A 15,224-nucleotide genomic window follows, 5' to 3' on the forward strand; every position below is an offset into this window, starting at 1 on the left:
CTAGCAGTCTTACTGCACAATGATCCACATAATACTGCATATTTGTTTAGTTCAGCCTATGTCGTAAAGTGCTTATTCATCGGTAGGAAGGTACAAACCTACTAAACACTCAACTTCTCCATGATATTTCCTACTCCGGGTAGGGGGGGAAAAGGCCAATTTGATGCTACCAGCCTGAATAACAGATTTCCACTTAAAAATATATATTAAAAACAAGCAAACAACAAGGAAACCAAATCAGGCCTAAGATTTTGGTGGGTCTATTAAGAGAGATCAAAAGCATTTCAAAATCATTAGCGCTACAATGTGTAACAGCTTAGTTTCTGAACATTTTGACTTCTAAAAAATAAGCAGTTTAAGTAAAAACCCTTTAAAGGACATCTTTCAAAAATGAATGTAAAATGTCAAAGTATTAATTCTTCACATTAGAAGAACTTTTAAAAGGGTACACACAAAGTCAATATGATTTTCATTATTATTCCTAAACTAGACTTGTAGTTTTACTGACTTTTACAGATGCTTATTGCCAAACAACAGGCCATAGAAAATGTCATCCAACTGACCAGTAAGTTACTCTACATTTTAGAACATATTTAATGACATTAAAAATATTTCATGAACTTTCCAAACATGTAAACATAAACCAGGGCAATGTGATATGTAATATTGGTGCCAAAAAATGAAAATCACAGGACACAATAAGAGGGCAAAGAACAAATATGTTAAATATCAGTGCAGCTTCTCTAATATTTGTGAAAAATAAATTATTTGATACAGACGCAGGTATTTTCAGAGTAAGAAAAACTGAAGACAAATTTTCTAAAAAAAAAAAAAAAAAAATTACACCAAGTGAAAAGCTGCTTGTGCTAGCCAAGAACTTAGTGTTTCCTGCAAAAACAAGAAACAAAAAACAAAAATGTTTACACACGATCAGGTATGGGCATTACAGGTAAGCGAACTCTTAAAAATATCCTTAAAAATACAATTTGCCATCTCAAAAGAAAAAAAAGCAGTATTCATTTTCTGGGGAATATACTCTGAATATTAGTTACGCACTTCAAAATACATAATTTCCCATTTAAATATACTACCATTTCTCTGGCCTTTATACTAACTATACCTTTGTTTTCTTGTGAAAAACATACACAAGACACAATGCTAAGTACTAATTTCTATCCATAAGGCATCTAAAAAATAGCTTAAGACATAAACATGATACCAAATGAAAAACCAAACACAAAAGAAAAATAATAAATAGTTTTGTATCCCTTCCCCCTCAAAAAAGAAGCATCAGTATCAGCAACACTGACATAAATACATTAGATTTCCTGTTCATAAGAAAAGAAAGACAATCCAGTTACAGTTTAACCATTTCAGGGTTAACCAGGAGAGAGCGTCTTTACTCCCGCAGTTTGTGAAAGGCAGGATGAAGACAGGAAAGAGGCAAGACTGTTTAGGTTTTTCCGATTTAAGAAGAAACACACACAAAATACAAGTGTGGCCACAGACTACTCAGATGATGTGTAATTAGTTATGAGGGTTAACACAGAGCCGTCGTTTTGCTCCCCTTTTTCACCCTAAGTCACATCACGTGCTTCAACTACATGTCCTCTTGGTATTCTAGATATTTTGCTGTGATGGGTTCCTCAAGCTGAATTCCTCCACTGCCCATTAATGCAAATGCTGGGTACATCGTGTGCGAACAGTCCACCTGGCGCTCGTAAAGGCATTTCATGTGATCCATGTCATAGAAAGCCACTCTGCCTTTGTCATAGTCGAGGAAAATCCCTATACTTGTTGGCATCGGAAGAACTCTAGTCTCAGGTTCACTGGCGGAAGTGGCTGACTTGGGTATGAAAAACTTCTTCATGCCTATGGTGACTAACGTGAAGGGCTGTGAATCAAAGCAGGCATCTTCACTTCCGCTGTCATGGCCGCTGTCTTGCTCGTATCTAGAACACAATACACACACAAAGCAGTCTTAGCTGTGGCGCCATCCACAGGCCGTCAACTATCCTCAAAACGTTTTCACGTGATAATATATGTTGCTTTATTTATTTTTTTAAGCTTACATATTTTAAGAGAGAGAGAAAGCACAAGCAGCAGAGGGGCAGAGAGAGAGGGAGAGAGAGAATCCCAAGCAGGCTCTGTGCTCAGTGTAGCGTAGAGCCTGACACAGGGCTCGAACTCATGAACCAAGAGATCATGACCTGAGCCGAAACCAAGTGTCGGACGCTTAACCGACTGAGCCACCCAAATGCCCCGACATATGTTGCTTTAAAATGAAGTTGTGGCTCAGTGGGTTAAGCGTCCGACTCTTGATTTCAGCTCAGGTCATGATGTCATGGTTCGTGGGACTGAGCCCCGTGTCAGGCTCTGTGCTGACAGTGAGGAGCTAGCATAAAACAGCAGCTTATAGAGATTTTTGACACAAACGTCCTTCCTTCATTTTCCGATGCATACTTCACTTTTTATGTATTTGTGATCATACTATATTGACGCTTTTAATCAGGTCTCACTGATATTTCTGATGTCACAAGCCTTTTAAACATTATTAATATCAATATTCTATCGAGTGGTCATGGCACCATGTTTAATTAACCATTTCCCGATTACCACAGTCACTGTTTTGTTAATTTCTCACCCTTGTGCAAAAAACTTTTCCTGTCACTCAGATTACCAATTTGGGGTTCTGTTCACACAAGAGGTCATAAATTATTTGTGTGGGCTAGTATACATAATACCACGTAAAACGACAAAACCACACAATCCCCATTAAATAATCAATCTCTTTACAAACCGGAATTCTTTGATGTGGAAACCTGTTTACCGTGACCCAATTTTGTAAAGTACCTCCAGGGGAGTTTAAAGAAATTATGTCCCATTACAAAAGAACAATTTCATACCAATTATGAGGTATGGCAGTTGGAAGCATTTCACTATACGTGTGAGTAATTTTTATCACAGAATTAAGGAAATGGATATGAAAGATGTTCAAAATTTAAAACTGTGGGGAGCTTGGGTGGCTCAGTCAGTTGAACTTTCGACTCTTGATTTCGGATCCGTCATGATCTCACAGTCGTGAGATTGAGCCCCACATCAGGCCCTGTGCTGACACTGTGCAGCCTGCTTGGGATTCTCTCTCTTTCTCTCTCTCTCTGCCTCATCTCCCCTCTACCTCCCCCCACCCCCGCACTGCTCTCTCTCTAGGAGAAAAAAGGTTTAAGAAATTTTTAAATTAAAAAAAACTTTTTTTCATGTTTATTTTTGAGAGAGAAACAGAGTGTGAGCAGGGGAGGGGCAGAGAGAGAGGGAATCACAGAATCTGAAGCAGGCTCCAGGCTGAGCTGTCAGCACAGAGCTTGAGTTGGGGCTTGAACCCACAAGCCATGAGATTATAACCTGAGCCAAAGTTGGATGCTTAACCAACTGAGCCACCCAGGTGCCCCTAAAATTTTTTTTTTTACTTGCAAAGCTACAGGATAGTCGAGAAGTACCCAAAACAGGCTTAGATACTTGAGATTTGTATCCCAAGACCCCCTGACTCCTTTCTGGAGCCAGCCACATCCGCACGGCCAGAACACCTGAATCTAAGGAATGTATTCCAGATGTAATAAGCAAACCCACATCAATTTCCAGTCTTACCTGGCCAAACAACGATGTGTACCTTTAACAGAATCACTAAGTTCTAGATCAATAAAAAGAGCCTACCTTGGACTAACTGCATCCCGGGGAGAATGGAGCCATTCTTGTAGTTTATCACTGGAAGCGACTCCCACTTTTACCAGGTATGAATACGGTTCCACGCGGAAGGCCCAGAAGTGCTTCCCCTTGGTAATTCCAACGTCTCCAATGATGTAGTCTAAACTGGTGTAATAACCCACTTGGATACGCTCCGCAGCAAGCAGAAGATTAAACCCAGCTCTACTCTCAACACGGTCTCTCTTCAAGTTCAGCAAGAGGCGTTCGTTATTATAGCCACATTTTTCATCAAAGAGGAAACTAAAAACTGTAAAGAGAGCTTAAGATTAGTCTCATCATTATCGGTGAGCACTTCTATAACTGACAGTTAAATAGGATCTGTTTTTGAACTAGAAATTAGTGAAAACAGACTTGAAGAGGAATGTGTCACATGACCCTAGACAAAGTATTACAAACCGAATCCCCAATTGGGAAATCACTTCCAGTAGATTCTCTATGCCTGAAAATCTCTAGAAATATCAAACGGCAGAAAAAGTATTTCAAGTGTACAAGAAAACTTAACAAACGTGGTTCCTGGGAAGAGACACAGCAGATCTCTTCTATTTTACACTACTGGATCTGTCCCTTTTCCCTTTAATATAAGGGATGTACTTTTTCATAATTACCTGTACAGTTTTCTAAATATTTATTCTAAATATTAGCAACTTCAGTAGGGGCTTTTCCTTATCAATCCACAGGGCAGACATGAAAAACTGTACAGTAGTTTAAAAAAAAAAAAAAAGGCACACGTTTTGGGTTTAGAGAGACCAGAGTTTTAATCCCTGGTGAGGCATTTTTGTTTGGTTTTGAGTAGGGTGGAGGGGCAGAGAAAGGAGGACAGAGGATCTGAAGCGGACTCTGTGTTGACAGTAGAGAGCCCAATGTGGGGCTTGGCTTGAACTCCCGAACTCACAAACTCAGGAACCAGACCCGACCCTTAACCAACTAAGCCACCCAGGCACCCTCCAGCTGAGGCATTTAAATGGAGTTTAACTTAACCTTTGATTTCCTGACTACAGAATGGACAGAATACCACTCTCTTAAGTCTCTATCAACTCAGATCCATTAAGCAGAACATTGGCTCAAAAGTGGAAATGACCCAAATGGTCATCAACAGATGCACAGATAAAGAAAACGTGGTCTATCCATACAGTGGAATATTATTCACCCTAAATAAGCAAGGAGATTCTGGTACATGCTACATCAAGGATGAAACCCCAAATAAGCCAGGCATAGGATTATATCCATCCACTTATATGAGGTATAGGCAATTCATAGAGGCAGAACATAGAATCAAGGCTCCCAGGCTCTGTGGGGAGGGGGGATTTGTGTTTAATGGGCACAGAGTTTCAGTCTGGAAAAAATGAAAATGTTGTAGAAATACGAGTGGTAGTGGTGGCACAAAAATAGGAATGTACTTAATGCCACTGTCCACTGATGTGCACACTTAAACGTGGTTAAGACAGTAATTTTTGACTATACTATATACCATGATAAAGAAGAAATTGTGTACTAGTAAGCTAAAGCCATTCTCCATATGTAGGCGGACCATCCTCTCTGGGAATGCCTATCGCCCTGGCCTGGTATCTTCCCGTCAATCTCAAAAGTCTCCCTGTTTGCAAAATAAAAATTGTAACAGTCACCCTGGTCACCTTATTCCCAGAGGAGAGAAACCCAACTCTGGGGATGCGTGGCTGACTCAGTTGGTGGAGCACACAACTCTTTATCTCGGGGTTGTGAGTTCGAGCCCCCACTGGGTATAGAGATTACTTAAAAATAAAATCTTAAAAAAAAAAAGAAAAGAAAGCAAGAACTTTGAATGTGTCCTTTCTTCCTTCCCCCTCCACCAAGTCACTGAAAACCCAGCAGCTACTTCCAGGTTTCTTTTTAATTCCACTTTCAGTCAGACAAGAAAAGAAAGGGGAAACTGCCTAAAATGTACAAATATTTATTTCATACTTGCAAATCCACCCTAAAACTATCAGATTTTATTCAAATTGAAGATAACCAATTTTCGCCAACCCTACTTTATTTGTATTCTTTTTTTTTTTTTTTTTAATTAGCCACAATGTGCATGAAAAACAAGTAGTGGCTAGTACACTTTTTGTAAAAAGTGAAGGAAGGACAGACTGTACAAAATATGGACACACAAGCCACTAAAAACAGGCAGGGGCTGTGGGGTCTAAAAACCAACTGCAGGAACCTCAAAGGCAGTGAGCAACAGGGCACAATGTGTGCCCGCTATAACCAGAATGAACCCAGCACTGGTTCTCAGCGTCCCTGGTCTGTGGAGACACTGCAGGGAAACTGCTCACCTGCAGATGATTCTTTCTACAAAAATCTATGGGCACTCTGTAAGTAGCACCAGTGGCTTCAGACCTGGGAGTGGGGGGGGGTGGCTGGGCGAGATGAGCTTTTAATATTGAGGGGGGCAGGAATCACCAAGTTCTAGAGAACATCCAGACACGTCAGAATGAGGTTAATCAAAATATTTCGTATTATGCCAATAATTTTTTTAAAATCTCCCAAGATCTATGTTGTAGAGATTTCTATAAACCTATCAAAAATACAGAATTATACCATGTAAAAATTGTACGGCAGCATATTTATGCTATTTTTCATTTCAAATGAATAGCCCTCACTCAAATGTCTTCATGTTTTTCTCCATCTGATGTCAGTCCACATTCTAATCCTGTTCCCAGCCTACATGGTGAAATTCAAGTATTCGTCTATTTCCAAAACCTAGCTAGAGATGGAATGGGTTTTCTAAAAAACTTTTTTTCAAACCAATGAAAACTGGTTTCAATGTAAAGCTATATAAAAACAGTGCCTAATTTATTTATTATTTTTTAAAGTCTATTTTGAGAGAGAGAGTATGTAAAAGAGCAGAGGAGGGGCAGAGAGAGAGAGAGAGGGCGAGAAAGAATCCCAAGCAGGCTCCGCATGGTCAGCACAGAGCCCGACTTGGGGCTCGAACTCCTGAACCGTGAGGTTATGACCTGAGCCGAAATCAAGAGCTGGATGCTTAACCGACTGAGCCACCCAGGTGCCCCTAGTTTATTTTTTATCAAGGTCTCTTCCAACTCTGTGGTTTTTTTATTCCCAGTCTTCCCAATACCTGGAGCTGGAGGGGTGTGAAGAATCAGCTCCCTGCTGCAAGGACTACAGATCGAGCCCTTGTAGGCTCTTACTCTGAAAGCATAGTTACAATTGCTTTCCAGATCGGAAATGACTTTACTTGTGCCACACACTTCTATCTCGTTCCAAGACAGCATCTCTTCATCTCTGTTAACCTTCCGATATTCAAGGACATAGCTGTCAGCTTTGTCCTTTTCTGGATGGTGCCAGTTGATCAGAGCATTGTTATACACCTTGCTCTGCTCCTCATTGATCTCTGGCACATCTACACCTGTAAGAAAGAAGAAACCAAACAGAGTTAAAATACTGTTATTTCAGAACCTATATGTTCCTCGATAAAAATCATGTATTGAAAATACTTACATCATTTCTATTTTTTTTTAATGTTTATTCAGTTTTGAGAAAGAGACAGAGCATGTGTGGGGGAGGAGCAGAGAGAGAGACACACACACACAGAATCCGAAGCAGGCTCCAGGCTCTAAGCCATCAGCACAGAGCCTGACATGGGGCCCGAACCCAAGAACCATGAGATCATGACCTGAGCCGAAGTCAGAAGCTTAACCAAATGAGCCACCCAGGTGCCCCTTAAATCATTTCTGTACTAAGAGTTTTCTAAATTTGTAACACTATGTATAAGAGAAAGAATAACTCCTGTAGTGAACAACAACATGGGCGGACCCTGTGGACATGCAAACTGAAATAAACCAGACACAGAAAGGCAAATACTGACGCATGATTCCACTTATGTGAGGAATCTAGAAGAGTCGAATTCATAAAATCAAAGACTGAGATTCTGGCTCCAGGGGCGGGGGAGGGACAAATGGGCAGTTATTAATCAAGAGGCATAAAGCATCAGTTACCTCAAGTATCAGTTAAGCGAGACGTATAAGCTCTAAAGATCTCAGTACAACACTGTACCCAGAGTCAACAACACTGTATTTCCACACTTAGAATTTGTTAGAACAGATCTCAAGGTAAGTGCTCTCACCACAAAATTTAAAATGAGAAAGAGGTGCGCCTAGGTGGCTCAGTCAGTTGAGCGTCCGACTTTGGCTCAGGTCATGATCTCACGGTTCACGATTCGAGCCCCGCATCTGGCTCTGTGCTGACAGCTCAGAGCCTGGAGCCTGCTTCTGTGTCTCCCTCTCTCTCTGCCCCTAACCCACTCGCATTCTGTCTCTGTCTCTCTCAAAAATAAATAAACATTAAAAAAAATTTTTTTTAATGAGAAAGAGTAAGCAATGAAGACTTTCAAAGGTATATCTGGGTGTGTAACTAAAAGGGAGAAGAACAAAAAAATAAGACAGACCAAAAAAAGACTTTAGCTTTAAGCATTATATTAATTCTGAAACACCGTAAAGTTTTTTAACAATATGCCTTTCAATTTCCACCTACTAAATAGTAATGCTGGGGCTCAAAATATTTAATGTGCCCTCCTGTAATTATATTTTAAAATCAGGGGTGCCTGGGTAGCTCAGTTGGTTGAGTGTCCAACTCTTGATTTTGGCCCAGGGTCGTGGGATCAAGCCCCACGATCTTAAGCACGCAGCCTGATTAAAAGTGTGTGTGTGTGTGTGTGTGTGTGTGTGTGTGTGTGTCTCCCTCCCTCCACCCCCCACCTTTGCCTCTCCCCAACTCACGCTCTCTCTCTCTCTAAACTAAAACAAGATAAAAATAAATTTTATTAAAAAAAAATTTTTTTTAACGTTTATTTTTGAGAGACAGAGGGACAGAGTGCAAGCTGGGGAGGAGCAGAGAGAGAGGGAGACACAGAAGCAGGCTCCAGGCTCTGAGCTGTCAGCATGGAGCCTGATGCAAGACTCGAACCCACAAACTGTGAGATCATGACCTGAGCCAAAGTCAGATGCTTAACTGACTGAGTCACCTAGGCGCCCAAAATAAATAAATTTTAAAATCTAAGTTTGGTGACTATAACAAAATTCAATGAAACATCACACAATTTTCTTTCATATTTTCCTCCACAGAGTTGCAAGGCAATTTAAATGAATTTTTCTTGGTATAAACATGATACTAAGATTTCTTTTTTTTTAATTAAAAAGAATTTTTTTAATGTTTATCTATTTTTGAGAGAGAGAGACACAGAAGCGGAAGTGGGGCAGAGAGAGAGGGAGACACAGAATCCAAAGCAGGCTCCAGGCTCTGAGCCATCAGTACAGAGCCCGATGCGGGGCTGGAATTGACGAATGGTAAGATCAGACCTGAGCTGAAGTAAGACGCTTAACCGATTGAGCCACCCAGGTGTCCCAATACATAATATTTTCTGTAAGAACATCAGAAACTACACAAAACACACTTCAAGCAACTCCAAGATAAGCACTACAACAATTTTTTATAGATCCTGCCAGTATTTTTCTCCCACTGGCAATTCCACTGCATGGTCATGTCAACATTTAACTGTTTTCAGAAACTCAGAAACAGGTTTCTAGTTTTTCATGAAAAACACAACACAGAAGTATCTCAGCTAAATCTCTGTGCATATGCATAATCCTTTCCATACAAGGAACTCCCACAAGCTTAACTGCCCAGGGGTAAGCTATACAGTCACACACACATACCACACATTCGTCAGAGAAGTATATGAATTGAAAATAAAAGTCTCCCTCTTGTCCTTCTCCCCACGTATATATAAGCAATGTGTAAGCATGTCCGTATAGAGTACATTTATGCAACTGTATGTTCTACAGCCATGATGAGATCTGGAAAGTCATTCAAAATACATTTGGGGGAGAAAAAAAAAAGCTAGTTATAAAATAACATGACTAGTATACTCCACCCCCCCACACACACCTTTTTTTTTTTTTTTTAAAGCAAAACAGGTGCATGCAGAGGCGCCTGGGGGTTCAGTCAGTCGAGCATCCGAATTTGGCTCAGGCCACGATCTCACGGTTTGTAGGTTTGAGCCCCGCGTTGGGCTCTGTGCTGACAGCTCAGAGCCTGGAGCCTGCTTCAGATTCTGTGTCTCCCTCTCTTTCTGCCCCTGCCCTGTTCATGCTCTGTTAATGTCAAAAATTGACATTAAAAATTAAAAAAAAAAAAAAAAAGAAGAAGAAGAAGAAGAAACCAACTCTATCAACACGTTGATCTTAGACTTTTAGCCTCCAGAATTGTAAGAAAGTACATTTCTGTTGTTTAAGGCATGCAGTCTATGGTATTTTGTCTCAGCAGTCCTAACAAACTAACATAGCAAAGTAAAGACGAAAACATCTTAGAGTCAGTTGTAGCCTGGAGACAACATTTCTAGGTTTCTGCCCTAGAGAAACTCACACACATGTGCACAAAGAACACTGATGAAGATGTTCAATACGGCACTGTTTACAACAGAGAAAAAACAAAAACAAATTGTCTCTCAGTAGGGAAATAACTTATAAAATGAAATACTATAAGCAGTTAAAATAGCTTTTTTTAATGTTTATTTATTTTGAGAGACAGAATGAGCAGGGGAGTTCATTTGAGAGACAGAGAGTGAGCAGGGGAGAGACAGAGAGAGAGAGGGAGATAGAGAATGTCAAGCAGCTTCTATACTACAAGTACAGAGCCCAACATGGGGCTTGAACTCACGAACCATGAGATCATGACCTGAACCCATATCAAGAGTCAGATGCTTAACCGACTGAGCCATCGAGGCAGCCCTAAAACATAGCTTTGACCCAGAACTTTGTGTGATAATATCTTAAACTTCACGTGTTTAAAAAAGCAATTTACAAAAAGGATACATATACAATGTAATGCCATTTATACAATGTTTTTTTTTAATGTTTCTTCATTTTTGAGTGAGAGAGAGAGAGAGAGAAAGAGCACCTGAGCAGGGGAGAAGCAGAGAGAGAGGGAGACACAGAATTCCAAGCAGGCTCTAAGCTCTGAACTGTTAGCACAGAGCCCAATGTGGAGCTTGAACTCAGGAATGGTGAGATCATGACCTGAGTCAAAGTTGGATGCTTAACCGACTGAGCCACCCAGGCGCCCCTATTTCTACAATGTTTAAAAAACACATGAACCAGAGCACCTGGGTGGCTCAGTCGGTTGAGCATCCGACTTCAGCTCAGGTCATGATCTCACGGTTGGTGGGTTTGAGCCCCACACAAGGCTCGCTGCCGTCAGGGCGGAGCCTGTTTCAGATCCTCTGTCCCCCTCTCTCTCTGCCCCTCTCCCGCTCACGCTCTCTCTCTCAAAAATGGATAAACTTTAAAAAAAAATCTTTAAAAATAAATAAAATAAAAAATAAAACACACAAACTAACAGAATATACTTTTTGTGCATAAAAACCTAGTTTTCATAATGGCAAACCGAAGCATTTGTTGTTCCCATACCTTCTGAATTCCGACTACAAGAGTAAGGCTCTGTCATCAGTAAAACTTACCACTAGAGAAGAAGGACAATTCCCCAAGAAGTTCTGTTTGTTTAGATGTATTAACAACATAGTCTTCAAAAGAAGTCTGAGCCGCAGGTCTAAAGCTCTTCAAAGATTCCGTAGCCTTCTGTATTCTGCAGACAGAGATTACTTTATATAAAAACGATTTTTAAAAGGCCAATCAGACTACATATCTGCCATGTGATTAAAAAAAAAAAAAATACTTCCGTCAACTTTCAGGTGAGGAGTGTGGCCGTGCCTTGCACAGGACACAGCACCAGGAGCCACTCGGAGCTCAAGTTGAAAGATACTGCCAAGGAGATCTAAATTCAAAGCAACACACCTGAGGTGGAGTTGTTTCGCCGTCTGTACAAAACAAGACTGGTCCGTCTCCTTAAGCACTTCTTGGGCATATCCCACAAGCCCGTTGTTCTCTAGAAGCCCCTGATACTCCTCCACTTGGGTCTGAAATTTGTCTAATCGCAGTTTCTTAGAAGCGTCAATTGCTTTCAAAACAGATGATTTCCTCTCTTCCAGAATCTCATAGAGCTTTTCAAAATGTGTGATTGCTTCTTCTTTAGCTCTCTCTCCATTACACTATTATAAAACAAGCAACACGTTACCTCATCTGCTAAATCCAAATGTCTTTCCTCAAAATAACCAAAATTCAATTTTGAATGACTCTGACATTTTCAGAACAGTAATTTGGCACTGAATACACTTAGCAAGGAACGATGGCCAATTTTTATTTAGACGTACTTTGTAATTTTATAATACTGTGTTTTCCTTAAGCTTTAATCTCCAAAGCTCAGCAATAAATAATTAAATAGGGAAACAGCCTTCAACTTATATACAAAGGAACTTGAGAAAGAAATTAACTGATTTAACCAAAGACACAGGATAATATAATCCTGGAGCTTTTTTTTTTTTCTTTTAATTTTTTTAACGTTGATTTATTTTTGAGAGACAGAGAGAGAGAGAGAGACAGAGCATGAGTGGGGGAGGGGCAAAGAGAGAGGGAGACACAGAATCCAAAGCAGGCTCCAGGCTCTGAGCTGTCAGCACAGAGCCCAACGTGGGGCTTGAACCCACACAAACCACAAGATCATGAGCTGAACCAAAGTCGGATGCTTAACCAACTGAGCCACCCAGGCACCCCTTTTTTTTTTTTTTAATTTTTAATGTCTATTTATTTTTGAGAGAGAGAAAGACAGAGCATGGGGGGGAGGGGAATACAATCCCAGAGCTTTTAATTCATTTCTAATTCAGGCAACTTTTGACCCCTTCTATCCTATTCCAATTTTTTACGAGATGTTAAAACAGTTAAAACTCAGGAAGATGACATCCTTTACTAAGATATCAGAATGCAACTCTTCTCTTCAAATTAATGTACTTTAATTAAAATTAAATTTTACATGACTTTATGCAAATTATTTAACTTCTGAACCCCTGAGTTTTTCTCTTCTGAAAACTGGGGATAAGGGAAATAATTTGGGGTTTTTTTGAAGATGGGAAAAGATTATTTACATAAAATGCCCACCACAATGGTACATAGTCTGTACACACAGAGGTTATATTCCCTGTACATGCAGCTCTTCCTCTACTTGGCTATAAAATGATCCTATCTGCAGTACTGACTGAACATTTTGAATGTCTGTAACATCAGAGACCAACTTGATTCTGAAAACAAAACCAGCAGAGCACACGTATGCAGCCATCATTATAGACCCATAAGCAGCAGCCATCAGAAAAAATGCTTCAAACACATTCTTAAAAGCTGACATGTGGAAGAACTACACTGCATTTCCCAGTGTCTTCTGGCCAACATTTCTAATGAAAGGAAATTTTTTTCCAGATTCCTTTCTCTGTTTCCTAAACCCAACAGGCAAAAAAATATTTTTAAAGGATAGGGCGCCTGGGTGGCTCAGTCGGTTGAGCGTCTGACTTTGGTCATGATCAGTCAGGGCACGATCTCACGGTCCATGAGTTCAAGCCCCGTGTCAGACTCTGTGTCGATAGCTCACAGCGTGGAGCCTGCTTCAGATTCTGTGTCTCCCTCTCTCTGCCCCTCCCCAAATCATGCTCTGTCTCTCTCTCTGTCAAAAATAAACTGTAAAAAAAAAAAAATTAATAAAAATTTTTTTTTAATTTTTTTTTTTAACTTTTATTTATTTTTGAGACAGAGAGAGACAGAGCGTGAACAGGGGAGGGGCAGAGAGAGAGGGAGACACAGAATCTGAAACAGGCTCCAGGCTCTGAGCTGTCAGCACAGAGCCCGACGCAGGGCTCGAACTCACGGACCGCGAGATCATGACCTGAGCCGAAGTCGGCCGCTTAACTGACTGAGCCACCCAGGCGCCCCTTAATAAAAATTTTTAAATGATAGGCAGGAGGGAAGGAAGGAAGGGGGACAGAGGGTGGTGACATTTTGGTAGTAGTTCAATGAGAGATCACAACATTAAACTCAAAAGATCATTACGCACAGGTAAAAAGGGGGATTTTTTTTTTCCAGCTAAGTGTAATTATAGAAAAAAAGACCGTGTCACAGTCCTCACTGAGCAAAAGTCAAGAATGCAGACAAATTGTCCAATGGGAAAGATTCTTAACTGACGAGCTGACCAATGCAGCTTAGGTCAAAGGTATAAGAAGCTAGGTAATTTCTCCAGGATCCCAAGGAATGAGCGTCTGCATGAACAGGTGACGTGAGAGTTCCTCCATTTTCAGCCTACTGAATCACAAACTCAGCAACAGGTCCTGGGTCTCCCTTATTTCAGAAATAAGGCCAGGGGCGCCCAGGTGGCTCAGTCAGGTAAGCGTCTGACTCTTGGTTTCAGCTGAGGTCATAATCTCACAGATCATGAGATGAGGCCCCACGTCAGGCTCTGCACTGACAACACAGAGCCTGCTTGGGATTCTCTCTCTCTCCGTATCTCTCTGCTCTTCCTTCCTACATGTGCTCGCTCTTTCTCTCTCTCTCAAAATAAATAAACATGAAAAAGTAACAGGAAGTAAGGGCAGCATGACTGAGGACCAGTAATAAAACAAACCTAAAATGACCAAAGATACAATCCCTGAAGCAACCTACCAGGTAGGTGATAATTTACCAAGGATTGGGGGATTATATGAAACACAGAGAGTTTTTCAATCAGACAAAAATAGGAGACACAAAATCACACTTTTCAAGTACATGGAAAAACAACTTACTTAGGGTGGGGAATGCAATCAGTGAATATCAGGGGGAAAAAATTAGAAACAAAGGCAGTGATGGCGATAATGCTGCTCATTTGCATAATTTCTCAATTTTCGAGCCCATTTTGGGAAATAAAATCTCAAGAAGTAACAGTCTCACACTAGCTAGGATATTGTTATATTGAATCACAGCTTCTACAGTGATCAGGAGTAATGGCCCTTCAGTTTATTTTAAATAGAGGAAAAGAAACACACATCAAGATCGGTGAACATTTGGAATTTTAAAAGAACCCAGTCCTATCTTTATTTTTTAAATGCTACCAATTCTCTTCACTTGTTTTACTGAAGTGTAATATACAAGCAGAAAATGGTCTACGGAAGCGTGGAGATCAATGAACCTTTGTAAACACGTCCATGTAACCCGCATCCGGATTAAATGGAGGAATGCTACCGGATCCCAGACACCATCCCTATAACCTTTGCAGGCACCCATCCTTCCCCTCCCCACCCTTCAACAACGCCTATCCTGAATTTTAACCAGAGGATCCAGCTTCCCTTTTGTTGGTACTTTTTACAAAAGGAATGGGTTAGTTTGTACCCCTTTGTCTCTGGCATCTTCCTTTCAATACTATTGCAAGATTCAGCTACACTGTTGCATATAGTTGTAGATACTCACTCTACCTCTGCTTAACTTCCACTGTTGATGGATGTGTGGGTAGTTTCCACTTTGTGGCTGTTCCAAACAACACAGAGATGGAACATTCTGATACGTATGTTTTGGTGAAGG

The 15,224-nt window shown here is 40.6% G+C and overlaps 1 protein-coding gene across 1 annotated transcript in view; it reads right to left on the reverse strand.

Annotated features, from left to right (window-relative positions):
- Window positions 1–1,509: 1,509 nt before the first annotated feature.
- TRIM36 (tripartite motif containing 36) overlaps window positions 1,510–15,224 on the reverse strand; it is a 32,354-nt gene continuing 18,639 nt past the window's right edge. Inside the window, exons 6-10 of the mRNA XM_049649049.1 lie at window positions 11,592–11,845; window positions 11,258–11,382; window positions 6,860–7,150; window positions 3,712–4,009; window positions 1,510–1,952 (exon numbers count right to left, since the gene is read on the reverse strand). Coding sequence (XP_049505006.1) covers window positions 1,601–1,952; window positions 3,712–4,009; window positions 6,860–7,150; window positions 11,258–11,382; window positions 11,592–11,845 — 1,320 coding nt within the window. The 3' untranslated portion in view covers window positions 1,510–1,600. The remainder of the gene's footprint in view (window positions 1,953–3,711; window positions 4,010–6,859; window positions 7,151–11,257; window positions 11,383–11,591; window positions 11,846–15,224) is intronic.

Source organism: Panthera uncia, assembly GCF_023721935.1.
Source record: "Panthera uncia isolate 11264 chromosome A1 unlocalized genomic scaffold, Puncia_PCG_1.0 HiC_scaffold_17, whole genome shotgun sequence".
Taxonomy (NCBI): domain Eukaryota; kingdom Metazoa; phylum Chordata; class Mammalia; order Carnivora; family Felidae; genus Panthera; species Panthera uncia.